Source organism: Drosophila hydei, unplaced genomic scaffold (genome assembly GCF_003285905.1).
Source record: "Drosophila hydei strain 15085-1641.00,03,60 unplaced genomic scaffold, DhydRS2 tig00000211-arrow-pilon, whole genome shotgun sequence".
In the NCBI taxonomy this organism is placed as follows: domain Eukaryota; kingdom Metazoa; phylum Arthropoda; class Insecta; order Diptera; family Drosophilidae; genus Drosophila; species Drosophila hydei.
Genome location: NW_022045685.1, coordinates 1,017,416 through 1,044,107, shown reverse-complemented (window position 1 = coordinate 1,044,107; position 26,692 = coordinate 1,017,416). Strand labels below are relative to the sequence as shown.

Genomic DNA, 26,692 nt, shown 5'->3' with positions numbered 1-26,692 from the left:
ATCGTTTGGCTAGATGTTTTTTTCTGTTTTTTTTTTTTGTGGCATGGGGGAAGGGTTTTGGGTTTGAGCACTGTGAACATGGAACTGATAAGGTCGCACGGCTTGGTACGCAATGCCTCGACTGGCATTTTAATAGACTGGCTGACTGCTGACGGTGACAGTGTTTACAATGTGTCTGGGTTCAGGCTTGTGGTTCATCTGCCACCCAGCTGACAATGAGTCTGCTCCAGAGTGTGGCCAAGTAGAGCGTGACAAGGAGTGCGACCACGTAGCAGGACCAAGAGAGGCGGTGGGGCGGGCGGTCTGTTTGATTTGCCTGACAGAGTCAAGCTGGCTGAAGCCAAAAATCAGCTTTAAGCTGGCCAAGAAACTTGCGTTAGTGTCGCAGCAGGCTGTAAGCTTCATAATTAAGCATGCACAAAGCAATAATAAGGTTTGGCTTTAGTTTTTCTTTTTGTTTATTTTTTTTGCTTCAAAATCAATTCAAGGAAATGAAAAACCCATTTCATGAATCGACTTTTAGCTGGGGCATTGTGCATAAATCCGTTTGGCCCTTCCCCTCTCTGGACTAGAAGCCTGCGCTGAGGCTTTACTTTGCCCTTTGCTTTGCGTTTTTTCCGTATGCCTTTGCGTTAGCCCGAACAGCATCTGGCAGGGCTTTAAATATTTCGTTGCCAATTCACACTTGATATGAATACTTAGACATATCAGGGCTCAGTCATAAGACCAATCAAAAGTCAGCTCCGAGTGCTGCTCCTGCCGCTTCGACTGCTGTTTCCACTCCCAAATGTAAAAGACTTTTCACTTTTGTTGTCGAAACGTAATCCAAGTTGTATCTATTTACATATTTATCTGCATTTTGCGGTATTCGCTGCTAGCTGGGGCTGGGCAGCGGCGTCTTTTGGGGTAGAGTCCTACGTGCCGCATCTTCTGGCTGACTCTTTAACTGCTTATGGGTTAGATTTATAGTCACGGCTTTTATTTATGTCACTTTTGCCGTTGTTCTTTACGGGCGAACCATTTTTCTTGCGGCTTTAGCATACTGTCTGCCTGTCCGCCTGTCGTCCGGTCTGTGTGTCCTGGATCCTAACGCGGACGCCTTCCACCCGTTGCCTAAAATCAATTTCCTTGCCTTTTGTTTTCGCTCGTTTCGGCGCTCGTTCCGCACGATGATGAGGTAAAAGTGTTGCAAGTTTATGTTCCTTATATTTTTTTTTTTTGTGCACGAGACAACACGCAGTCGACGCTTGCCACAGCTGCCACAGCTGAGGGTGGTTGCAAGAGGGTTGGCCTCCGGGTTGGGGCCAAAGCTGGCACATTTGGCGCCCAGCCGAGCGCTGTCTTGCATATTTAAGTTACTGCTGCCTCTGCCTCTGCCTAGCCCCCCTTCTTGCCACGTCCGGCTTGGGGCTGCACATTTCCGTTTATACCTGGTGGCTGGTGCTTCATTAGATGCTCAGCTCCTTGGCTCCGTTTAGCACTATCTGCTCCATATTTTCATACACTCATTTGGACGCTGCACTCATTTCCGTTTGCTACTCAATGGTCTTCCTGTTTTATGAACTCGACTCGACTCGACTCGACTCACCTCGACTCCTTTATTAATGAAGTGGCTCGAGCCCCTGTCACTGTTGCTATCTCCTTCACTGAGCCAATTAGCAAAATGTATGTGTTAATATACATATTTTGTGTTAATTTCCGTTTAATTGTTTAATATGTTGTTTGCATTTTCTATTAGCATCCATCCGCTGCGCATTGTTTCAACAATTATAGCTTCATCCGCTGCCTTCTCCTGCTGCCGCTGCCACTGCTAATTGCTTGAAGTGTTACTCAAGTGCCTGTCCGCTTATATATATATATATATTTCAAGGGTTGAGGTCCAAGTATTCTTGACTGCTGTTTGCCCAGTGCTTAAGGGTGAGCCACTGCCGCCAACAGCTGAAATTGGCCGTAAAACATTCGGACAGGTGAACGAACAACTCGTTTAGCTTGCCAGCCAAAGTGGTCAAGTAGCTACTTAGGTCCAACTGAACGAGCTTAAAAATATACTTGGAGATCTGTCAGCTAGTTGTAATTGGGGTTTGTCATGCAAAAGGTAAGCCAAGAGCTCGTATAGGCGAAAGGATTACGCTTTGACCACAGCTGAGCGGGAGATACGCTTAACTGTAGAACATGTAAGATTATTCTAGACTTTGCTTAGGCAGATATAGTTCTATTTTATCTAGAAGGGGCTCAAAACAGAAAATGGTAAGGCTATTCAAGTTATTTTAGCATGGGAAGTATATAAATATATTAGAGTAGAAGTTGTCTTGCTTCTCTTATCATAGATTTCTAGAGGAAGGAATACGCTGCAAGCATAGGAAGTTCGTTGGAAGTAGAAGCTATCTGCAATGATCTAGAAGAAGGAACTCACTTTAGGCAAAGTAAATACGGAAATATTTTAGAGTAAGAACAGAACAAAGGAGCTCTCTTGATCATGGAAAGTGTCACGTGTAGAGGCAGCAGCAAAATGCCTTCATTATTATTATTATGATAAGTCATCATCAAATTAAAGACGTCTTCTTTAAGGTAAGGCTTTCGATTGGTATTGGCAAAGATATTGGCAAAGGAAGTACTCTTTTATCATGGGAAGCTTGGGCATATTTTGGAGTTGATATAGACAGAAAGGAAATAAGTTTATGCCAGAGGTCGAAGCGCAAAGGTAACTTTGAGAAGAGAGCCATTTTTAACATAGAAAACATAAATTTATTACAGGTTTAGAAGAGGCAAAACGGAAACTTGGGTTTACTTTAGAGATCGATGAGGAAAAATGGATTGTTGGCAACGAACTGCCTAAAAAATCCGGCCTTGCAAAGTGTTTGCCTAGATTAATATATTATTCCAAGCCTGCCTGATTATAGTGTATCTAGTAAGGAAATATAGCTAAAGACCTTAGACTGAAGTTAAGCAGGTATGCTTTAGTAGCTGCCCACCCGTTTGGGCTATGCGCTAAGCTGCTTGGCTAGTTAATTGGCTTAGGAAATGGTGCAGCTGCCACCAGAGAGCTAATGCCCCATGTTGCACTGTTGTCAAGCACTGCGTACGCTTAACTAATTTAAATCATTTTAATGGCTCAGTCGCGCTCAAGCTATGCATTCGAACTGAACTAATTCCCGCGCAACTCTTAAGCTTCATGCAAATCCCAAATGCCATAAATGTGGCGCCAAGGCGCCTTCGTGTACCTCAGATATGCTTGGCAGCAACTTGGCGCAAAGACAGACAATGCCAACCGCAGTGGAAGCAGCAGAAGCCGAAAGACGAGGCAACTTTCAATTGTTCGCTGTTTGTTGTGTGTTCGCAAGTCGTAATAGAATAAAGTTTTCCACCATGGGAATTTCAACTGTTGTTTCTCAACCACCTGCCCCGTCACGGCCCACACCGTCCGCCGGCTGCGTGCCCAGGTTCCCAAGGACAAAGGCATAAAAAGCAACATAGATCTCATTCGCGACGTCTTTAGCTTGTTCTCTGCGTGTAATCCACTCAGGCCCAACCCCAAACTCCCACCTCGACCCCGAACATGCCCATCCCCCCACAGCCTCTACAGTTGTACGTACATATGACAGTTGGCTCAGCCGCCATTTTGCCTGAATTCGTAATCCCAAGTTGGCAAGAGAAAATATGTTTATTGCCTTCAGTTGATATATATATATATATGTATATACTGTTATACAATCAGCTGCATACTCTATATATCATTCTATACAATACACCTGAATATCTTGCTTTAAGATGCACTTAAAAGTTCATAGATAAAATTTATTTTTGTAAGCGAATTTGAAATTCTACGAATTAAAAAAAAAACATTTTGGAATACAAACTCTGAAATTTTTATTCTGTATCTTCAGTTATTTTTATGAGATATATCTTAATAATATATAATATATCAATTATTTTAATATATTCTAGAATTTTTATAAATTTTATTTAAAAACTCGACTTGCCTTATAGAACGTAAAATGATTATAAAATATTGATTTATTTAGTTACTCTTCTGCTGTTAATTTAATTTTGAATAAAATTAAAATAGATAAAATTGAAATATTACATAAATATACATATATATTATTATAAAGTTAATCAAAGTATATATAAAAAACATTTGTTTTAAGATTTATCTATTGATTCTTTTGATTATATTATTATATTATATACCTATTTATTATAATATGGACTAACATAAGCATTTTTTTAAACTATAATTTTTTTAATTTAAGAACATTTTTTTTATTGAAAAAAAATATTTTCTTAATTTTGTTTTTTTTTTTATTAAAAAAATTTGAGGATTTTTTGTTAGCTGATAAATTGTTAAAATTCAATAATTCTTTTAAGAGTTTGCTTATACAAAGATATTTTGACCTATACATTAATATTCTAACTATCATACTAAGCCGTAAGTTGCATCAATTAACCAATACTTCAGTTGTCTATACAAAAATATATATATTATATATCTAAACAAAATTATATTTATATATGTATTTCTAATACATATGTCATATATATTTAGCTTATTATAATTAAATGCTTGGTAAACTGATCCTAACTTTATTCAGCAATTGAATCATTGTATATATATATATATACATATATATATATATGTATATATATGCATATGTATGTATATTTATGAATATATATTTATATATGTGCCACTTGTGTTCAGTCAAGCACTAAAAGCGTTCATTAGAAATCCTAGACGATGAGTAGAATACCTAGCTGTCAGTATATATATATATATAAATAAATATATATATATATATATATATATACATACATATGCATGCATATATATCGCATGACAGGCATTATATCATTTAAAAAAATTGGCTTGACAAAGTTTCAAGGCTGCAAAAAATTGTCAAGGAAAAAGCAAATTTTGCAGGTTTTTTATTTTGCAGAAATTATAGAAATGAAAGTCTGACACATATATAAATAAATATGTAGATTGATCTATATACATATATATATATATATATGTGTGTGTGTGTGTGTGTGCGTCGCCTACTTAAGACGCCTGCTGTCGTCTGTTTATTGCTTTTATTTATTTACTGGCAGCACCTAAACACCCTTCGCCCCGCCCCGAATCGCTCTTTTTTACAGTTGTAGTCGCGCTTTTGATTTGTTGTTGTTGTTGCTGCTGCTGGCAGCAGCGTCGCAGGTGTTGCGATGCTCCATTTTGTGGTGTTTATGTCAAAAAGTGGAATTTTATGTGCGCGCTTAAAAGTATGCAAAATGTTTTTGTCATCTGGCTGCCTGCCTGCTGTGAGGTGCTGGGTGGGGGCTGTGGAGCTGCTTGTCTCGGCTAGGCCATAAAACAGCGCCCACTCAAAAGTAGGCAACTCGCTTTTTATCTGCCGAACATAAAGATTTGTGTTCTCCGTTTTCATTTATGTCGCGACGGCCATTTGGGGGAGGTTGTGTGTGTGTGTGTGTGTGGCTTGGGTGTGGGCTAATCAATATGCCAACTGTCCATTGATTGGATTTTGATTTGCTTGGCAGGCGTTGCACGCGGGCGGCGAGCCAGTGATTAGGAACTGCGATTGCTAACCCCAGCCAGCGCACTGTGGTCATAAAACTAATCAAGTTTAAATGCGAGTTGGGCATCAATGTTAAGCTGCTTTAATGGCTCACCCACACACACACACACACAGAGAGAGAGTCACTAATTAAGTAATTACTTTTCGCTCATTAAGCTCGACGCAAGAAATTCAACTTCAATTTGACTTGATGCTGTTCTCCCCAAACGCCCTGTCGTCCTGTCCATCAAGTGCGCACTTAGCAGATACAACTTACACACACACACACACACACGCATACACATATGCGAGCAGAGTTGGCAAGTTTTTGCGCATTTTATGCTGCTTTGGGTCTTTGCCGCCGTCTTGTCTTCGCTCTCGCTCTTGTCTACGACATCAATCGATTGAATCGACGACGCTTAAATATTAATGATAAGATGAAGCAAACGGTGGCAACTCCCTGGCCGCCGCATGACCCCCTCTGCTACGTTTTAAGTAGCGGAGCCTGCGACGCATTTCATAAGCGACATCAAAAGTTTTGCGCAGTTTTCCGAATGACTCATACGAAACATGTTTCAAGGGGTTGGCCTAAAGCGCCTGCGAAATCTCCTACAAATGGGCAAAAACTTTTCAAGAACTCCGCGAGAACTGTTCACATAGAGCTACCCGACGATCTGTAGTCTTTTTGACGACTTTTTGCACAGAGCTTTAAGAAAAGCTTGCGTCTATAGAGCTTTCGAATGAAAGTTACAAAATTAGTTTCTTAATGTAAGCTCCTCTAATACTAATTAGGGCTTTTGAAGGCAGAAATATGTAAAGCTTTTAATGAGCTTTATAAGTAGCTGCCATCTAGTCAAAGTTTAAATAGATCAAAGCTTATCTTTTGGTACTAGATGAATTAAGCAGCTTACAGAAAGCTTTAAACAACTTAGTTGAAATAGCTTGCTTGCTAAAAATTATATACAATGTGTGTAAAGCTTTGAACAAGCTTTAAGTTCCATCTAGCTCAACTTGCTTGTAATAAGAAATCAGCAAGATTTCAAGCTAAGCTTCAGTGCTTATCTTTAATGTTTTAAAACAGCTTTCAAAAGCTTTTATTCAATTTGCGTAAATGAGCTTTCGGTTCTAGTTGAATAAGTTTCAATGAAAGTAAAAGTTCTGCTAAAAGTGGCAAGCTCTCTTTAACTTCGAATACCCTTTAATCGACACGGCTTATATGCCAGCTCACAGTGAGTGCAGCGACCCGAAATTGCGAAAAAGTGTATGAAAAATATCAGACTTCATAATTAACTTGCTCATAACGCGCGCAGAATGACGCCGGGGCAACAAAGGACGAAAGGACGACAAGTACAAACACGATCCGCGACGGCAGCGCTGGATGTGCAGTTGTGAGCCGCATGCTGCATGCCACTGGTGTGAGCGTGGCGCTTACATGGAATCATTTTTTCTTTCTGTTTTCATTTTTGGCTGCAGCCGCGTCAACGAATTCTCTTGTTTTTTCTGTTTTCTTTCAACTTATTTGAGGCCCCGAAAAGTTAGCAAAGCCGTGCACTGAAGTGCTTTAAAAAGATAAAAGCCATTTATCACGCATGTACACTCTCCCTCACACACACACACACACACACACACACTCGCCTAGACAGGTGGTGCAGGATGTGGAATTTAGCGAACAGACACGCGTGCCGCAACGCATTTTCATTGAACTGAGTAATCCTTAGCGAGAAACGTATCAAAGGTAAAGGCCAGAACGACGTTGGAATACCCTAACTAGAAAGGTGCATGGACATTTTCAAGCTAGAAATTAGCTATAAAATGTAAATTTGCTTTTTATTTATATTTTAATATTAGCTTTAGGATAATATTAAATAATTATATTTTTAATTAATATTAAATATTTCTATTTTTTTATTATTCGAAATCTATATTATGTTTTTGGAGCCCTTTAATATTTAATTTAATGGAATTTACAGTAAAGGAAATATATCAAGTCCTGGTCTTGAGCTTGGTAACCTTCAAGCACTCCTAGATCTCTAATAGATCTCCTAGATCTTTAAGCTGCAGTAGCTAGCCAACTAGCTTGGCTGGACATCTACTCTTTCGAGCTACCTTTTGTACACCTCTTGGATTCTGTCTGCGATTTTGGGTAACTCGAGATCTGTCCGCAAGTCCCTGACTCACGTATACCCAAGGGCCACGGTGATCTTCCTCTGTGCCGTATACTTAGGCGTGTCTTGGCTGTAATTCCATACACCTGGATGACACAGCAGAGGCCAGGAGCTAAGATGCTCTTGTAGATTTGGATTTATCAACAAATTTTCGCATTTTATTTTGTGTTTTAATGATGGAACGAGGAGTTTGCCAAGTGAAATTCACATGAATTGGTGAAAACTGCGTGAAAAAGTGGACCATAGAATCAATCTATATATAAAGTGTAATTGCTACGAATCTTAAAGTTTATTATTAATCAAATTCCCCATTTATGACAAACCCAACAGCATAGTCAACGTACTCTCAACCCCTAAGTATACACTTACACCATGAGGTAAAGGCACATGTAAGGCCAAGACTTAGGCTTAGGCTTTGCTGCCGACCCATCGACCCACCGCTCCATCGCCTCACCGCCCACACACTGCTGCTAAGCCGCTTAGCCGATCGGCTTGCCATTAGCCAGTGGCGCAATGACCGCCGCACCCCAACCCCCGGCAGCCGCCCTCACACCCCATGTACTAAGCTATGCAGGCAGATAATTTTCAGGCCGCAAAGCATGCAACAGTTTTTGTTTGGGCTTTTGGCTTTTCAGCGCACGTAGCAAAAGTTAGCCGAGTCATAAACCAGTTTTTCAATTTCTAATGCAAACGGGGCAGTCGCAAGAAGAAAGCGAAAAAGGTTTGCTACTTTTTGCAAAGTGTATTGAAAACTTGGCGGCAGGTGGGCTGGGCACGAGTCGAGGAATCGAGTCGTGTCGTAAATAAGCAGCAGCAGCAGCAGCAGAATCAACGGCCACAGATAAGAGCAGCCACTTGTGTGTGCTTGTTCCTTTTTTGGCTCGTTGAATGCAATGGCAATGGCTGCCACTAAATTTTCCACACTGCCGCCGACGCTGATGCTGACGTCGCCGTCGACGTCGCCAGGCATCGGTTTTTATCGCATTCGCGTGTCTGGCATGCATGCTTCACTTATGCCAATACTTGAGTCTCCAACCAAACCCCCGCCCCATTTCTCTTCCTCTCTCTCTCTCTCTCTCTCTCTATCGCGCTTGCTACCACAAGCCGGCCTCCCACACGCAACAAAGCTGAAAATTGCTACTTTGTTCATCGACGCCGTCGTCGAGCTAAAGAAATGTGGAGTACTGGGTTAATATGTCTATCACTTTTATGGCTAGTTGCCTCTGCTAAGCACATATTAATTTTGAGAGTTATTGTTGTTGTTGCTGCTAATTATTGTTGCAACTTTCGCATTCATTTTGGTGCCTGTTGCGCAAGCCAAAAAGCTAAAACTTCAGCTTGAAATTTAGCCGAAATTGTGATCATTTAATTTGTTGACAAGAAAATAGAATGTTAGAGAAAAAACACATAATCAGTAAACTTATCAAAAGCTGAATAGTTTTTGTTGTATTAAAAAAGTTTTTTTTAGATTTTTATCTTCAATAATCCAGCAATAGACTGGAAAGGTATTTGAAATTAAACTTATATAAGACTTAAGCTGTAAATACATTTTCATAAATTTTACTGAAGATCTCACAAACATATATATATATATACTCAAATATATAGATACATATATATGTATACAGATACTATCTACAGCCTTGTTCATAAAAATAGTAGTGCGACTAAGCACTAAATATTGCACTGCGAAATATTGTGATAAACACAACATTTTGATAACAATTTGAAACGAATATTAAAATTAACATTGTGTATATAAATTTAGGGGCATATATACATACATATATATACATATATACGCTTACTTTCTTCGACTTATTTCTTTGTCTACTTCTATGAGTATAAGGCTTATGCAAGACTCCTAGCTTTAGCCACTTAACTTTGGTTGGCGCCAACAATCCATGATTAATTTGTAGCCTATTTTTAAAGTATTCCTCGTTGACATTTTTAAAAAGTGTCAAAATGTTTTTTCTGCAGAACTTTTATCGGATTTATATTTATATTTATTATAAGACAAAACTTTTTTTGTTGAAAATAAGTTTTCCAAATTGCGGCCTAACATTAATGTCATACAATTTTCTATTCAATAAAGCCCATTACTTTAATAATTAAAATATGTTTATTAATTTTTGGTATGATTTGAACTTGTGTTACTCTAAAATAAACACCCAAAGAGAGAATAAAATACATTAAAAATATGAATATTTTAGATCAGTTATACAAGTGGAACTTATCTTAAGTATCCTATATAAATATATATTTCTTATTTTTATATTTTTTTGGTTCTTCTTGCATTCTACGCTTGGCATTGGTCATTTGCATTTGAATCTGGTTGCAGTCGCCAGTTCCAGTTACGCTTCAGAGCTCAGTTAATGCTCTCGATCAAAGTTTCTCTCTCACTCTCTCGCCGCCTTTGTCTTCTGTCGCTTTGCCATGTTTTGCTTCCTAGTGGAGGCCGCAACGGGTTTCACCTTACCACTTGCCGCTGCCTCAGGGCTGCTGCACTTGTTGTTAGCTATTTTATCATAGCAGCAACAACAAAAGCAATTGCAAAAACCTTAACGCCTGCTGCACAGGTTGTCGTTGTTGCTGCTGCTGCTGCTGCTGTTGTTGTTCGGTTGGCGTTTTATTGGATTATGCGCTTTCTCTTTCACACATTTCCGCATGTAGAGCTGCAGTAATAGCGGAGGGCAATGCCAGTCGCGGAAAAACCAGACCGACGCGTCGGCCTCCTGCCTGGTGAAAAGCGCTGCAACATCAACATCAACATCAAGAGAAAATCGCTGCCAAGCCGGTCCAAGCTGGACACAACATGTGTGAATGGCTAGCAACAGACAGCAGCGAGCAGCGAGCAGCGGGCTGCGAGGTCAGCGATTGGTAAACCATGCCTGGAAACTGGAACTATTTCGCTCTCATTGCGAAATTACGTTTTCCCATTTTGTCTACACACTGCGGTGGCTAATTAATTTGCATTTCGCTGCATGTTTCTATTCGCGATTTGCGTATCGATTTGATTGCCACACAGCTCTATTGCAGTTGATTGAACCTGCCATCAGCTGTGACTCAGCAGGCAGCAAGCAAATGGCTTCCTGACCGACAAAAGAAAAAAAAACACAAAACCAAAAACACAAAAAAAAGCCAAAATCTTAAATTCCATTTTCCAATTCCTTTAGCTTCTCTTCTTTCTCTCACGCATGCGGCAATAGCTTTGCACTTATTTTTACGCTCTTTCCAGCCCGCTCTGTCACTCTCCCACCGCTTCGTTCACGGCCTTTGCGCTCTCTCGCAATCTTCGCTGAGTGCGCCAATGGTTCGAGGGGCGGCCTCGGCCAGCCAGCGTATACGCTGAGACGTCGTCGTCGTCGCCTTCAGTCACTGGCAAACTTTCAATGCGAACGCGCGTGGCATCGATCGTCTTCGGTCTTCGGTTTTCGGTCTACGGTCGTCGTTGTTTGACGCTGCGGCGCGGCTCTTCTACTTAATCGGCGCGTAAACGAAGTGTGTGTGCTCTTAAGGTGTGTGTATGTGTGCATCTGTGTGCCCTACCCTTGCAAACTGACTCCCGCGCAGGTCGTTTGTGATTCATTCAAATCAAGCGAAATTCGCCAGCCTCAAATAAATTTGAACTGTTGTTGTTGCTGCTGTTATTGCTATCTCTTTCTTTAGCTCTTGTGCTGTAACCTGTAGCCTAACGGTAACGCTCAACTGCGCAGGCAGCTTAAGAAACAGCAGAGATTTTTTATTATTGTATTTCTTTTTCATTCGACAAACGACAAAGTGAAGAAGCAGCAGCAGCAACAATGAAGTTCAGTAAATGAAATTCGCAATTTATGTAATGTTTGTTTTATGGCTGTTGTTATTGTTATTACAATTGTCTTTTCTTCATTTCATTTTGTTTTTTTTTTTTGAGCCCTCAGAGTTCAAACCAAGAGTTCAGATCAGTTGAGAAGTTAAGATAAATGTAGAATTTGCTTGCTTTTACCATGAATGTGGAGCGGGAGAGGAAGAGGGAGGGAGAGAGATATAAATGAAATGAGTTTTGAAAATAATAGAATAGTTGCGGTAATTGTAATAGGAAATTGTAGTTATAATTTAGATATTTCGATATGGTTGTATGTATATAGCATATAATGCATATGATAGATATGATAGCAGATAGATATTTCTTACATTAGCCAAAGAAATTGAATGAAGTCAAAGTATACAAGCTCTGCTCAAAAAGTTCAAAGTAAACCCCATTAGATATATGTATATGTACTATACAGAGAATCTCGTAGTGCCTTATACTTGAACTCAGTTGTAGTTGCCTTTAATCTTGGCGCCTTTTTGTAATTCCCACTCTATTTATCTATATAAAAAAAAAACAGCTTATTAATCATCCAAATTGCGAATTATTTCATTTACACTTAAAACTGAAGAATCATATATGTATATATATATATTTGTGTAACAAATATTTTTATATTCAGAAGACACGACTGCGCTGGCAATATAGTTTAGAGATATATATGCTGGATAAAGATTAATCGGCCAAGCGAATGTTTCTTAGTCATTGCAAGCGCACACAAAGCTATATATATATATATGATTTATGTGATAATTGAAACCGATTTATTTATCATCGAATGCGCATAGTTGTTCCTGGCACTTAACAAAGTTTTCGGGCTAGCGAGAAACGCGCGCAAAACGCTAGCGAAACGCGACGTCGTCTTACACCAATTTCAATTGTTTGTTTTTGTTTTGTTTTCGTTTTTGTTTTTTTTTCTTGTTTTTTTTTTTTTTAATTTTGCATTTAATGAAAAGCGCTCATCAAAGAAGCCCATTAAAATGTATATGTAGAACTAAAGTCTCTGCAGCTGTGTGTGTGTGCGTGTGTGTGTGTGGGTGTGTGTGGCCGTCTGTTGTGCATTGTGTGTACATGTACATATATGTATAATATCGTCTGATTAGTTTAATTAAAGCGTATTTTCCATAGCATTGTGCGCAGTTGCATACGCGCACACACACACACACACACACACACACATATATATAGAGAGTTATAGAGAGACGAAAAGTGCTGTTAAGTGTTCCGTCTTCTTGGGCGCCAGCCACCCAATCCACGCAGTATGACAACGACCAGCCTGGGACGACACTTTCTGGAAAAGTTTTTTCCATTTCGGTGAGTGGCGGCGCACAGCGAGTGCCGCAAATGCTGTGGCACAAACGAAACCCGATCTTAAAATAAGCAAAATACCAATGCCAAAAATAAATATGGGTCAGGCGATGTGCAGAAAAGATCGACAATGCGCCCACTGCAACTTGTGGCAACTGCAACTGCAACTGCCACTGCCACTGGCAGCAGGCAGCCTGTCTGCTATTTATATTTGCTAAGTGCAGGAAATTGTGGCGACAACTGAATTAACGATCGATCTTTTTTTTTTTTTTTGCTGATCCTCGACAGCAGCAGGAACTGCTCTGACTTTAGTTTTTACATATTTGCTTTCAGACTAAGATGCATGAGCCTTGCCTGTGCCGGCAGCATCTTTGATCGAACGATACAGTTGCATGTGCAGTTGATCTTGACTTTTTACGATCAGTTGCTTGCTTAACTAACGACGATCACTGCTGACGACTTCCAGAAAAATTTCTTTGATTCTATGCCGATACCTCTTAAGACTTAGCTTTCATACACGATCAGTAAATATTCTCTAAGCTAACCACGTTCAGCTGCTTCTTAACTATCGACGATCAGAGTTGAATATTCTTAAGTTTAAATAGTTATTTGGTTCTATATGAATGATTTAGCTTCCGATCAGTAAACATTCTTTCTATACTAACGACGGTTAGTTGCTTCGTTAACTATTGACGATCAGAGTTGAAGATTCTTAAGTTATAAGACTTATTTGATTCTTTAATGCAGTCTCTAAAAGCTCAACTTCCATTCACGATCACTGAGCACTCCTGAAACAAACCACGATCAGTGGCTGATTCGTATCGCTAGTTAAAGTTTGTGTAGCTAGCTAAGATCATTCGTCTTTTATTCTCATGCTGATCGAGCAGCTGCACGATCGTTCTAGCGCACTTCCAAAGGTGTTTAATTGAACTTAATTGGCATGATGTATGATGCTTTGCTGTTGCCCTGCAGCTCGACACGGTCCTTGGCAGTTGAGCTCGGCTCGAAGTTCTGTCTGCGATCGGTTGTTGTTCCTGCCATTAATAGAGCATATAATTGATGTGCTGCAACGCTTGATCTTGATTGCTTTACAAGGAAACTTTTTCTTTTCATAATTAAATATGATGAACGAGACTTTGCCGCAGAGCTGAAGCACTACACAATCATTTCACACTGTTGTCGATGCACCGATGGAGTTTAGCTTCTGTAACTATGTAAACACGATCATTTTAGCCTGCCAGCTGCCATTTATTAGTTAACGGCTCAGGTCATATAATTGCGATCGCATTTGCATTGATCTGCATGATCGTGCAACTGCGAGCAGCTTAAAGTTTCCTTATAGATCACAGCTTACAAATACAAGTTACTCTCTGATACAGCTGCCATACAACAGAGTTACGAATTGATTCTCTGGAACGATCGATGCTTCTATAGATCGTATTATATTGCCAGCTACCAGTACGTGAGGCTTCAAGAAGTCCGAATCTATGGGCTTATGCACTGATCTTCAGGCACTTTTCTGAAAGATCGTCTAGCTGCGAGACGCTTAGAACTTCTTTAGAGATCAGTGATCGCAGCAAAGACAAAGATGACGCTCATTTTGCAGTCGCTCTGAAGCTCCGTGGTGTCAACCACTTGACATTTGTCATATGCAGTTAGATCAAGAGCTGCTGCCTCCAATGGAATGTGCTTTGAGTTCAGCTGATCAACGCACGATCCCCAACTCGCCCACAGCTAACAGCTGTATTTTATTCTCCTTCTCTAGTGGCGCAGGCGGGGCGCAGCTGTTGGGGCTAAAATAAATAAATACTTTGCATCGATCGCTGTGACTTTGATCGACGCGGAGCAGTAAAACGAAAATAATGCGGCCAAAAGGTCGCAGCTGGCGGCGCATCCAAATGCTTCAACAAGTCGTTATCCTTTTCATTCCTCGTTCTACTTTTCTTCTTCCCATTTTTTGCCTATTTTTTTTTTGGCTAATAAACATATTTTCCCATTTGGCCAGGCTCATTTGGAACCCGCCCACAGGCAGCGCCCCAAGCCCAACTAAACAGCTCAGCTCATTTTTATCGCTTGCTATAATTGTCTGCATAACAATAACACTTTTGACATTAACAACCAGCAGCAGCAACAACCAACAACAATCATTATAACAACAACAACAACAACAACAACAATTGTCATAATTTTGCACAATAAAAAGTGTTTTTCTTGATTAAATGGGGCGAGTTGTCGGGGGTCGGGGCGCGGCAGGCAAATGGTCTTGGCTGCTCTCTTTGGCGACCCATCAGCGTTGCAAAGCCCAAAGAAGTAGATGGAAAACAAACTTCGCTCATTTTCCATTTTCCGCTCTCAGCCACTTTTCTTTCGCAGACGCGCTTTCTCGGTGTGAAAATACCAAAAATGGCAGTGCCCATAATTTTATTGCTTTCATTTGGGGCGGGGGCAGCAGCAAGGGGCAGTTGGGGGCTAAAGAGCGCCATTAGCGAGTGGAGCGAGTTGCGTTGGCTGGGTTAAGCGGGCTAAAGGGCTGCTGCACGTAACTGTTTATGGATTGCCTTCGCTTGCCAGGAGTGGAGCAGGCGGCGCAAAGTGTTTACTTGCCCCCAACACACGCACACACACATGTGACATATATGAGCATGCAATTGCCAGGGCTGAACTTTTTGATTTGCCTAGATATAAATATATATATATATATATATATATATATATATATATATATATATATAAACAAAAAGTAGCTTACTTACTTAGTTATTATTCTAAGCAATTTAATTGAAGTCTTAAAATTTCATATATAATATAAAAGATAAAATAATTTCTAGAATAACTTATTATGCAGAAAACTCCCCAATTGATTCATTATTTAAGCTTGGAAAACATTAGCATTTGGGGGCGCTGAGTTCTATTACCAGAAAGTCAAGTAGACCCGCTGCTCAGTGGACTTCAGTTGCTTGAAAAATATGTGTTATATAAGTAAAACCTAAGAATTGGGTCTAAGCTGTAAAGAAACTGGACTGAAATATCTGAGATATATAAACATATATCTATATGCATAGCTGCATGTGTGTGAGTGTATATATATATGTATGTGTGTGTATGTAAAGGCATGTTGCTACTGTTTTATTGAATTGAATTGAAATAGAAGATTTTTTTGTGTAGTGCCGTTCCATGCAATTCTCATGAATTCAAGATTTCACAATCTAAAGCCTAGGTTCAAATCTTATCTTATCTTATCTTAATCTTATTTCTATGAGTGTATGAATTACTAAACTATGCTACCCCATACAATACTACACTATACTATATCATCCTCTATATATACACTTTATCAATATACTATAGCATAGACTATTCACATATAGACATGTATAATGATTTATGTGTAGAGTATTCAGAAAATAATTCTAAGCATGAGTTTTGGTACGTCAGTTCTACTATGTAATGCTTCTTCTACTATGTAATATGCTTCTATCTTTTTCCAACTCTCAACTCTTTTCTATATCTATATCAATGTAAGATCCTATTTTTAATGTAGCTAATGCGCAGAGCATTTAACATTCCATGTTAATTGTCCTGAGTTGTTGATGTTTTATGGATATATATTGGTTTTATAGTTTTCATACTATATGTTTAATGCCCATCCCTGGTGCATTCCTCATTTTATGTCCATGTGCGCGCGTTTGATTGGAGAAAGTCCAAATTGTAATTGCCGTTTGCCATATTTGATAATTTCTGAGTTGCAGTCGCGAAGCAGCAGCAAACCAATACAGACACAGACTATATATATATATATATATATATATGTATATACATATATAGATATATGTTTGTATACATATATATATATATTCGTAAACATACAATGTCGCATATGAGCGGTCACAGACATCATCCTCAACATCATCATGATATTTTTTTTTCAAGTTGTGGCAGCAGAAGTTTAACCTCTTCTCCCTTAAGACTGAACTTTGTGCAGGGTATGCTCAACTGCGCAGCTTTTATGTGACGTTTGCTAGATACATAAATATATTTAGTTATTCTAACTGTTTTGTTGTTAATAAATGCATATTTGAAATAGTTCTGAAAGGAAATGAACTAATTCTAATGATGTCATATTATTTAACTAGAAACTGCTTATGAATACTATTGTTCTATGCGATTCTCATGCATTATTAAAGCATTATTAAAGCATCAACAATTATTAGCTTTGGTACTCTCCACACACAGTCACCAATTCCAATTAAGCTTTAAAGCTCCTTAAAAAGTCTCTTTCTGCTTAAGCTAGTAAGCTCTCTTAGTTATTTATAGTTACTGCTTTCGTCAACTTAGAATGAAAGCTAATGCGACTAGTTACTACTTTCTCCTTTAGGCAGTAGGCGTGTCCTAACAATGTCTGTTCGAATATTACTTTGTATTATTATATTCTACTTTAACAAAAAAGCTTTCAGCAGCTTTTTTCTAAATGCTTTTCTAGCTTCTGTTTGATTTCTTCTATAAGACACAAAACCTTTCAGATGTATTTACTTTTAAAATTTTCTTAAAAATAAAGCTCTTCTATGTTGTTAAATATATAATGTTGTTAAATATATAAAATATAAAGTTCTTTTATCATAATTGTATTTTCTTCCATAAGAAAATCGTTTCTTTTATAGTATTTGGATTTTCTTCTTGATCCACTAACTCTTCCAGCTTATTTAAATTTTCTTTTTGAAAGCTAAAAGCTTTTATTTTTACATAGAAATTTTTTCTCTGACCAGAAAAATGTTATATCCAGCTATTTTACTCTTCTCTGCTCCTGTTTTGATTATAGCTCTTCTATATTTCGTCTAGAAAACTTTTATTTTATTTATATTTTATTTCACTTTAATTTTTTTTTAAATTTCTTTGACTTTTTTCATAATTTTCCTTTCCATTTTTTTTATTTACTTATAGGGTATCCAAAATTCGTTGCTTTAGTAGCTTTGATTTTTTTTATTGTTTTATTTTTTCTTGCTTTTTTTTTGGGTTGTTAGATACAATTATTTGTTTATTTGTTGCGCTGCTTGGTCATGCAGCCTGCTCCTACCTCTAGCTCTATCTCTCTCTACCTCCCTCCCTCCCTCTCTCTGTCTCTCTCTGTGGCAACTTTCGCTTGAAAATTTATTAATTTATCCTAGGGGAGCAATAGTTTGCCCCGTGCATAGCTTCCTCCTCCTCGCTCTCGCTTTGGCGCTCCCATCCTCTCCCTCTCTCTCTCTCTTTCTCTTATCTTTTCTTCTCCTTTTTTTGCTGGCCAGACAGCAAACAGCTTCCCTCCGCCCACGCCCTCGTCGCCACACATATATAAATTTTTTTGTTTTTGCTGTTTGCTCGGCTACTTCAACTTCAAATGGCGCCGCATGCCGTTAAGATACTTTTGTATCTTTTGTTGCTGCTGGCCGGAAGTGGGCATGGGCATTATTTAATTACAGGCTACAGTTGTCCTCTGCTGTCCGAGCTCCGCCCCAAAACAGCTGCTGAGCCCAGCCCAGCCCCGCCCTGGGGGCAATTGTTGTTGCTGGACGAGCTTCAGCGTAAAAAATATTTTTAAGCTGCTGGAGGTAGGCGACAGCGTGGCAGTTGGCAACCAACCACCCCCTCCATTTCCCTCCGTATCTTAGGTTTGCCAATTTCTTGAACCCGTCAATGGCCTGTGGGAGCCACAAAACAATTTTCAAAAGTTTTTAATTATTTTATTTTCTTTAATGTTATTTTTTGTTATTGCTAAAGCGCAAATTGCAATGCAGCTGATTTAATTAATGTCATTTCCGTTTGCTTCTTCTTGCAGGTGAGTTTGTGCCCTACGTTTCTGTGCGCCTTCGACGCGTAAGTACCAAGTTTTTCGCGTTATCTGTATCTCTTTTGACTCTAATTGTATCGACGCATGTTAGCGACATTCCGTCAATCAAGTCGTCTGCATTTGTATTTGTCATGTCGTGAATCAAGAAAATATCTCCGAGCAACTCTATGCCACATGCCTGCAGCCGCAGCCAAGCACTGCCCCGGCTAGTTTCCCCAGTTCCCGCCAGATTTGACAGCTTGTTTACAGCATGGGAAATTGTGCGGGGCTAAACTGTCTGTCGGCCCGTCTAATGTCTCAGATTCGATGCGATTCGTGGGTGGCTGCCAAAGCAGAAACTCAAATGCAGACGGAAACTGCGAAATGAACAAAGTTTTCAAAAATGCTTTTCTCCATTTCCATCAAGATATTAGAGAGAGAGGGAGATAGCAAGCAGCAGAGATTGAGGGAGAGAGAGAGAGACAGAGAGAGAAAGAGAGGGAAAGATAGAGAGAGAGAAATAGAGCGAAAAAGAAAGAGAGAGAAAAACAAAGATAGGTCGGGTGGGAGAGAGAGGGGGGGGGGGGCAAAATAGATAGGAGAAAGGGAGAGATGCATAGAGAGAGAGAGAGTGAAAAAGCGAAGAAGCGAGAGGAAGAGAGAGAGAGACAGCTGATTTGAGGTACTCACAATTACTTTACATTATTTGTTCTCAATTCAAGTCTTAGCTTCGAGCTGAATTACTATAAATTTCGTTGCATGCTTTTAGGCTTTTAGACTGTTGCTGCAGTGCCTCTGCTGCGACAGTCTGTATAGCGACTATTACTAAGAGAAATATCTAGCATAGACTTGAAGTGTGCAAATTAAAATTTGAGTTCTGATGCGCTCAAAGTGAATTTTGTTTGGAAATGATCTAGAAATTGACGAGTTTCAGATTCGGACAACTACAAATTCCAGAGTCACGTCAAGTTGCAGAAGGATCTATGCATAAAAGGGGCCTTTTGTGGCACTTCAATTCTGGAAATTTTGATTGCTGAATACACTTAACTGTTTGTGGGTCGTGAACGAGTATTGAAATGTCGAATTAATTGGCAAAAATCATTTTGAGAGCTGCGGCAGAAACTGTTCTGCAAGTAGCTACTGTTTAGCGTCTGTAAAATGCTTTGTCCTAGAGAGCAATCTGTGAGGAATGTTTCGAGCTTGTGATGCTGCGGCCAAAACTGTTTATTGTTTATTGCAAATTGTTGGCGCTTTAACAATTAATCATTTGGCCTTAAAAAGCAACCAGAAATATGCACATTATGTGGCAAACCGAGCAGGCAAACGGAGGGGTGTGGGTGTGGTTGCTTGCCAGTTGCCTGTTCGCAGGATATGCGTAAGCCAAATGGACCAGAAAGCTGTTGGCCTCGGACCTCAAACTCGAACCGAAACCGATATAAATTGCATTATGGGCAAATTAATTGTTTTTACCGGAGCGATGGGGCGACATTAATGGGCCAACCAACCCCACCGCCCGGCCAGACGGCATAAGGCCCAAGGACATTAATAAGGCCCAAAGGATGTGGTGACATTAATTGCGCAACGTTCGAGACAAAGCGAAGCGGCAAATACGAAAGCAGCAAGCGAACGGCAGAGAGAGTGAGTGGGGCAGTCATTACATTTCCATATAAATATTTATCGCATGTGATAATGCCGCCAGGACCCGTTAGCGGGCAATGGGTAAGCCACGCGCTGCCTTGTCAATAGTTTTTCAATTTGTGTAATAAATGAGAGCGAAAGAAGGAGAGAGAGGGAGAGCGAAAGAGTGTGAGGATGAAAACGAAACAGCAAATGCAATTGTGAGCACATGTTGTCGCCTTACTGTATGTCTGTGTGTGCGTGTGTGTATGTGTGTGAGGCGAGCTTTGCATATGTAATTAAAGGCGAAATCCCATGGCCCAAATGGTCAAGAATTGTGAATTATAATGGCATTCCGTGCAATTCTGGAGTGTGGCCCAGCTCAAAGCTTTCTAAGCGGGCAACACATTAATTACTTTAATTAATAATTGTGTGGCATTAATTTTGATTTATTTGTAATCTACCTGACGCGCTCCCTCGTCTGCTCAATTGCTGACAATTTGTCATCGCTGCCTGCTGAATACTAGGCAACTCCTGCGCTCTTTCTCTCTTCCACTCTCTTTTTCTTATATATGTCTTTTTTGTCGACAGCGCTGCTCGAGTCAAAACAAAGCAACAGCTGGTTTGCTTGGTTGATCGGTCGAGGCCACCGCAGCAACAACAACAACAACGGCAAGAACAAAGGCCGCAAGCAAGAACAAAACTGTAAAGCAGCTTGGCGAAGGGCTCTCCCACGTTCAAGTTGCCATGACAATGTTAAATACACGCATACACTAGCATACGCTCACACGCACACACAGAGACTGCTCACTAGCGCACACATGTTCCACTTCCTTGGCAGCCGCCTTCAGCGCCACGCAACGATCTTCAGCGTGTTCCACTCTCTCTCTCTCTCTCTGCTCGCCGTCACTTCTGCTTCTGCTGCTGCTTCGCACGCTTCGCTAAGCTTTTTGGCCAACAGCAGCGACGTCAGCAGAATTGGGCGCGCTTTACACAGCCCAACAAACGTTTTCATTGCGTAGCGTTTTCGGTCGCAGAACTTTAACTTAAGTAAAGTGAGTTTAGAACTCTTTTATTTTATATATATTTTATATTTTAGATATCAATTTTAAGTTTATACGCAAAGTTGAAATTATTTATTAATATTTAAAACAAAAACGTGTATTCTTCGAGTATTTACAATTTATTGCTGCACAGTGTAATAATACTTTAATGAGCACACTCTTACACTTCTCTTTATGCATACAAGACTACACGCATGCATAGATATATGTGCATGCAATGTATGCATATGTCAGTGTGTGCGTCTGCCGATATGTATGTACTTGTGGCGAGGGCAAGCGGGGGATAACGATGTGGCCGTCTGTTTTAGGCTGCGGAGAGCTTCACTTCTGCACAGTGCACTGGGTCTTTTAATAGTTTGTGTGTTTCTTTTTGTTTTTGTAATTTTTTGCTCGCAAATGTTGTAAAACGCACGCGTTTGATGCGCGTCTGCAATGCGGTTGACCAAAAACAATGCGGACGCTTTGTTTGTTGTTTTGTTATTAGTTGCTTTTGTTGTTTGCTGTTTGTTGATTTTGATCACAAGACCTGCAATGCGTGGTAAATAGCAGTTGCAGTTGTAGTTGCATGCCCGTACGCATATGGCACGCATACGCAATCAACGCCCAGCGATCTGCAGCTATTGAAAAACGCATGCGATTTGCGCAATTTGTTCGCCCGCAGCAGCAGCGACCGCCCCAACAGCAGCAACAATATAATAGCAACTCTAACTCCAATGTATGCAGCGCAGCAGCTGCCAACGCAGCGACTGCGACGATGAACGCCAACGGCCAACTCGTCCCGAGCACACACACGCACGCTGCCGTTCGCTCACACAGCATCAAAAGAAGCACCAACAACAAGCGCACACCAGTGCACACTGCCTAAGAATTCATTTAATTGTAACTAGGTGTAATGCCTAACATATGCACAAAATATTGCTCTTACTTTGCTTAACTAGCATACAGATAGATCAGCATGTGATGATTGTCTTTTTAATATATAAAGCATATAAAATAATATATGTAATGCCATCTGTTACCAAAAACTTCCATCAACAGCACATGATGGAGAGCCCAGTGTGCATTAGAGACTAAGGTAAGCGGGTGGCAGCGCAAAAGAGAGCACGAGTACGAGCGCCCGAGCTTCGCTGTCGCTGTCGCAGTCGCTGCCTCTGCCTCTGCCACTGTCACTGTAGTTGCTATTGGCCGGCCGCAGCCGGCTTCGGCTCAGTTGTGTTTTGCGTTCCACAGGCGACGGACGAAAGTTTTGTAAGCGCATCGTGCGGTTGGTCTTCTGTTTTTTTTGTTTTTGTGTTGTTGTTATTCTTGTTGTTGTAACTGTAGTGTGTGCGTGTGTTGGCGATGCCGATCAAAATTAACGTTTGTGTGCAAAGCAAACAAAAAATTAAAAATAAAATCAAAAACAAAAACTAAAAGCGGCAACTAAAATGAAAACCCAAATACGAATTGTTACAAATTGCGCTGCGTTGAGCAAAAATTTTAATTGTCTTCTATTTTACACATATTCAGTTTTGTTTTGTTTTGGTTTTTTTTTTTGGTGTTTAGTTATGTTCGAGTTTAAAATTTCGTTTGACAGCCATCAAGTGTTATGTAATATTATAATAAAATAATTAACTTGAAATAGTCAAAGAGACCCAATAAACAAAAACAAAAGACAAAAAACAAGAAACTCAAAAAGGGAACGCAGTGTTCGCTGTAGCCGTGCTTGTTGTTGTTGCTTTTGGTGGTAGTTGTTGCTTTTGCTGGCAACGCATTTGCGTTTTGCGCTTTGCTTTTGCCGCTGGCAGCGCTGCCGCTGCCCGAAATTTGTTTTGTTTGTGTTTTGAATGCTGAATTGAAAGTGTGTTTGCAGTGTCTGCCCGGTTGTGTGTGTGTTACTTTTTGTTTCTCTTTCGTTTTGTTTTTCTTGCAATAAATGCAAAACTGATTGCAGTAAATAAAACTTCATATGTCTTTGAATTTGAGCATTTTAAATTGCTTTTGAAAAATGTCCAACTCGAATCATTTTTTAAAGCTTTTTTTGGTGCTCGACAACTAGTTTTGTTGAGATGTGTGCAGCGCAGTGAAGCGGATCAGTGAGGGGCAGTGGGCTGGACGGGGCGGGGCATTGTCGAGTCGCACTGAGTCACGTTATATTTAACCCGTTTGTAGCTCTTCGTGGTATCTCCCAAACAACTCAAGTCGCAACTCTGACTCAGTAGAAGAGATATTTGTATAGGCGCAGATGGCAGAGATTAGCCAGTTTTAGTTAATTTTCGTCAATTTTCGTTTAACTTTTTGTTTTCATCAATTAAAACTGCGGCGATTGTTTGCAATGGCGAATATCATGAGATCGCCAGAGCAATTGGATGCCATGTTAGACGTGTGGATGCTATTTTGCGTGAGTGCTAGATAGTCCAATTGGTCTAATGCAAAGTCCAATAGGAGTGCAGGTGGAACTTAATTGTTAGTCGTAGATCTTTTCTTGAGAGCGGAAAATTGAATATGTGAATAAAATTTCTATGACATTTAGATATGGAAATGGAAATATATATATATATATATATATATATATATATATCAGAAAGCAAACTATTCCTTTCATAACTTAATTACAGACTTGTAGGAAAATGAAAAGTTTGTAAAATATATAATTGACTTTTTTGACTTTTACGCACACAGCTGAGCCACGCCTCTAAAGTGAAAGAACAACAATTAAGCAACAGAGTCTTAAGTTAACTACCTGAAAGTTGTTTCACTTAGTGCGTGCCACAAGATGCAAGAATCGAGATTCGAGATTCGTTTCATTTCCCAATGGGCCTGGCGAAGTGTTTAACATGTGATTAACTTTCTAAAAATAAATACCAATTCGAAGAGTGTGTGTGTGTGAAAGATAGATTCTATATAGTTTTCATATGTTTTCCCTTTTGGCCTTTCGTAATTTTAATGTCAGCTAAAATCATTAGCGAATCAATTTTACAACAAATGTGACAACACATGGAGTCCGAAAGGGGGCCTGTGGCTTGATGAATCTCTCGACACTTGCAACACACACACGCACATGTAGTGAGATAGGCACCGTTAAGGGGCCAGCGCCCCATCGGACCACTTGCGGTTAACGTTTATTAACTGTAAAATGAAGAGAACAGCCAAAGTCATAAGCAAATGCAGTTAGTGGCAGCGCCGACTGCGACGCTGGCAGCGACGTCGACTGCGGTTGGCTTACTTTCGATGCCAGTGCAAAAGGTGCTGCAGAAGTCGCGCGCGCGGGCGCTCGCAGCAAAAAAATACCGCAAGACAGCACAAATTCGCCAGGGCACAGCTGGCAGATACCCTGTAATAGAAAATATTATTAATTGTGATTTTTTATGAAAAGAAAAAAAACAAGGCGTTAAGACTTAGCTGAAGCAGATATATATAATATAGATAGATAGATAAAAAGATATATAGATAAAAATTGATAGATTATATAGTTAAAACTGGGACTTAGTCAAGTCTACCCGTCCGACTGAAATAATAAATTTCTTCAATATTTTCTACATTATTTTCTTTTTATTTTCATTTTAATTTTTTTCAATTTGTATTGCATTGTGCGCTCGACTGAATTTCGTGGTATTTACAGCCGAAAGGGTGAGGGGAGGGGTTGGGCACATGGGGGAGGGCATAACAACAGCTTGAGCGAGCTGTTAAATGAATGACTGCTTGAATGATTGAGTGAGCGCTTGAGTGCATTATGCAAATGCCTGTGGCAGCAACAACAACAGCAACAAAGTTGCAATTTAAAGTCATATTTGTTTTAATTGAAACACAAAACGAATTTGTTTAAATAAATGAAAAAATATTTATTTATTTATTTGTGTGAAACGCCAGCGCTATGAAAATGCAACATTGCAACATTGCAACTTTATGCACGCGGCTGCATTTTGAGTAATTCACACAAAACGTCAACGAACTGTGCCCAAAACGTACAAAAGTTAAGAATTCAATTAATAAAACAAACTCGAACAGAGACACTCGAAGAAGAGACAGAGACAGCGAGAGAGAGAGAGAGAGAAATTTGCATAGCTTGCAACATATGAAGAAAAGGTTTTTTTCTTCTTCTTCTACGCTCACGTAAGTATAAAGAAAATACGAAGAAAATTTCGCTTACTAAGTGAAAAATTTGATGCTACCAAAACAAAATGAAAACGAGAAAAAAATGAGAAAATTCAAATGAAAAACAATAAAATTTAATCAAATTAATGTGAAAATGGGAAATTTGCTATCGAAATGAGAATTATTTATATATAAAATAAATTATTTGTAGAATCTGACCAAATATATATATATATATATATATAGAATACTCAGATATAGATCTAGCTACAGAAAACTATTTGCTACGATTCAGATGGCAACATGAAAGTCCAATCAATACCTCCATCTAAAGATTATATATGGGGAAACAAGAGTTCGTAACTCCTTGAAAGATACAACTGAATATAAATGCAGACATCCACTTGATCTAGCTATAAACTATATAGTATAGTCCATTATAGTACCTCTATGATGGATTGAGGTTAAGGCAACTTTTACCTGAAAATAAGTAAAAATGTAAGACACATATAGCGCTATCTATATAGATCGACTTTTTAGACCTTTAGATCTTACAATAGCAATCATAGGGAAAGGGGCATATGTCTATCTTTCCATTGAATTTTCATAGAAACGAGATTAATTAAAAATAAAATCGTATGAAAAATAAATGCGAATCAAATTAAAGATGTAAATCTGGGCGAAAGCTCAATCTATATAAGACTTTTCGCTCTGACTGTGGGCCATAGTCTATCTGCCTATCTGTCCATGTGGCCTGTTTAGACGCGAAATACAAACGCCTTTGATTGTAGATAAGATAATTGTTGGTATTCGCTTCTGGCCTAAACAGTTCAAATAAATCGAAACTATCAGAAGACCAAAGCAATTCGATTTTTTCGAATCATGGCGAGCATCTTCAGTGTTGCATGCAACAGACAGTGTTGCAAGCGCAAAACGCCATTGGCTAGTTTTAATGGCAATACACAATTTAGATACTGTATCTGTATCTCACCCGCAACTCAGCTCGGGTCTAGACACTCGCATGTGGGGACGACTCATGCTACACACATTCGCTGTGGGCAGACGAAGTTGTCCACCTTATCAGCGCCCGTGCATTGTCGATAACTCAGAACTACGAACAGAAAACTACACTTGGCGAAAATACCAGGCATTGTCCAGTTTGAGCGCAGTTGGTGAGGAGTGCTCGACTAGGAGCTACCCGGCAGCTCGGTTTGCCTGTGAGATATGTAAAGCTTTTCTACGTAAATCTCATATGA

At 39.6% G+C, this 26,692-nt stretch overlaps 1 protein-coding gene across 6 annotated transcripts in view; it reads left to right on the top strand.

The window, feature by feature from the left end:
- Window positions 1-26,692, top strand: part of LOC111603207 (protein sprint) — a 111,881-nt gene that overhangs the window by 30,645 nt on the left and 54,544 nt on the right. For 2 of the 6 annotated variants that reach the window (XM_023320698.2, XM_023320701.2), the window contains exons 1-2: window positions 22,581-22,626; window positions 25,212-25,454. The exons of 1 other annotated variant lie outside the window; for it this stretch is intronic. In XM_023320698.2, the coding sequence (XP_023176466.2) occupies window positions 25,417-25,454 (38 nt within the window). In that variant the 5' untranslated portion in view covers window positions 22,581-22,626; window positions 25,212-25,416. Of the gene's footprint in view, window positions 1-12,797; window positions 12,885-22,580; window positions 22,627-25,211; window positions 25,455-26,692 lie in introns of those variants that run through there. 3 more of the 6 variants (XM_023320699.2, XM_023320700.2, XM_023320702.2) reach the window with 3 other exon arrangements.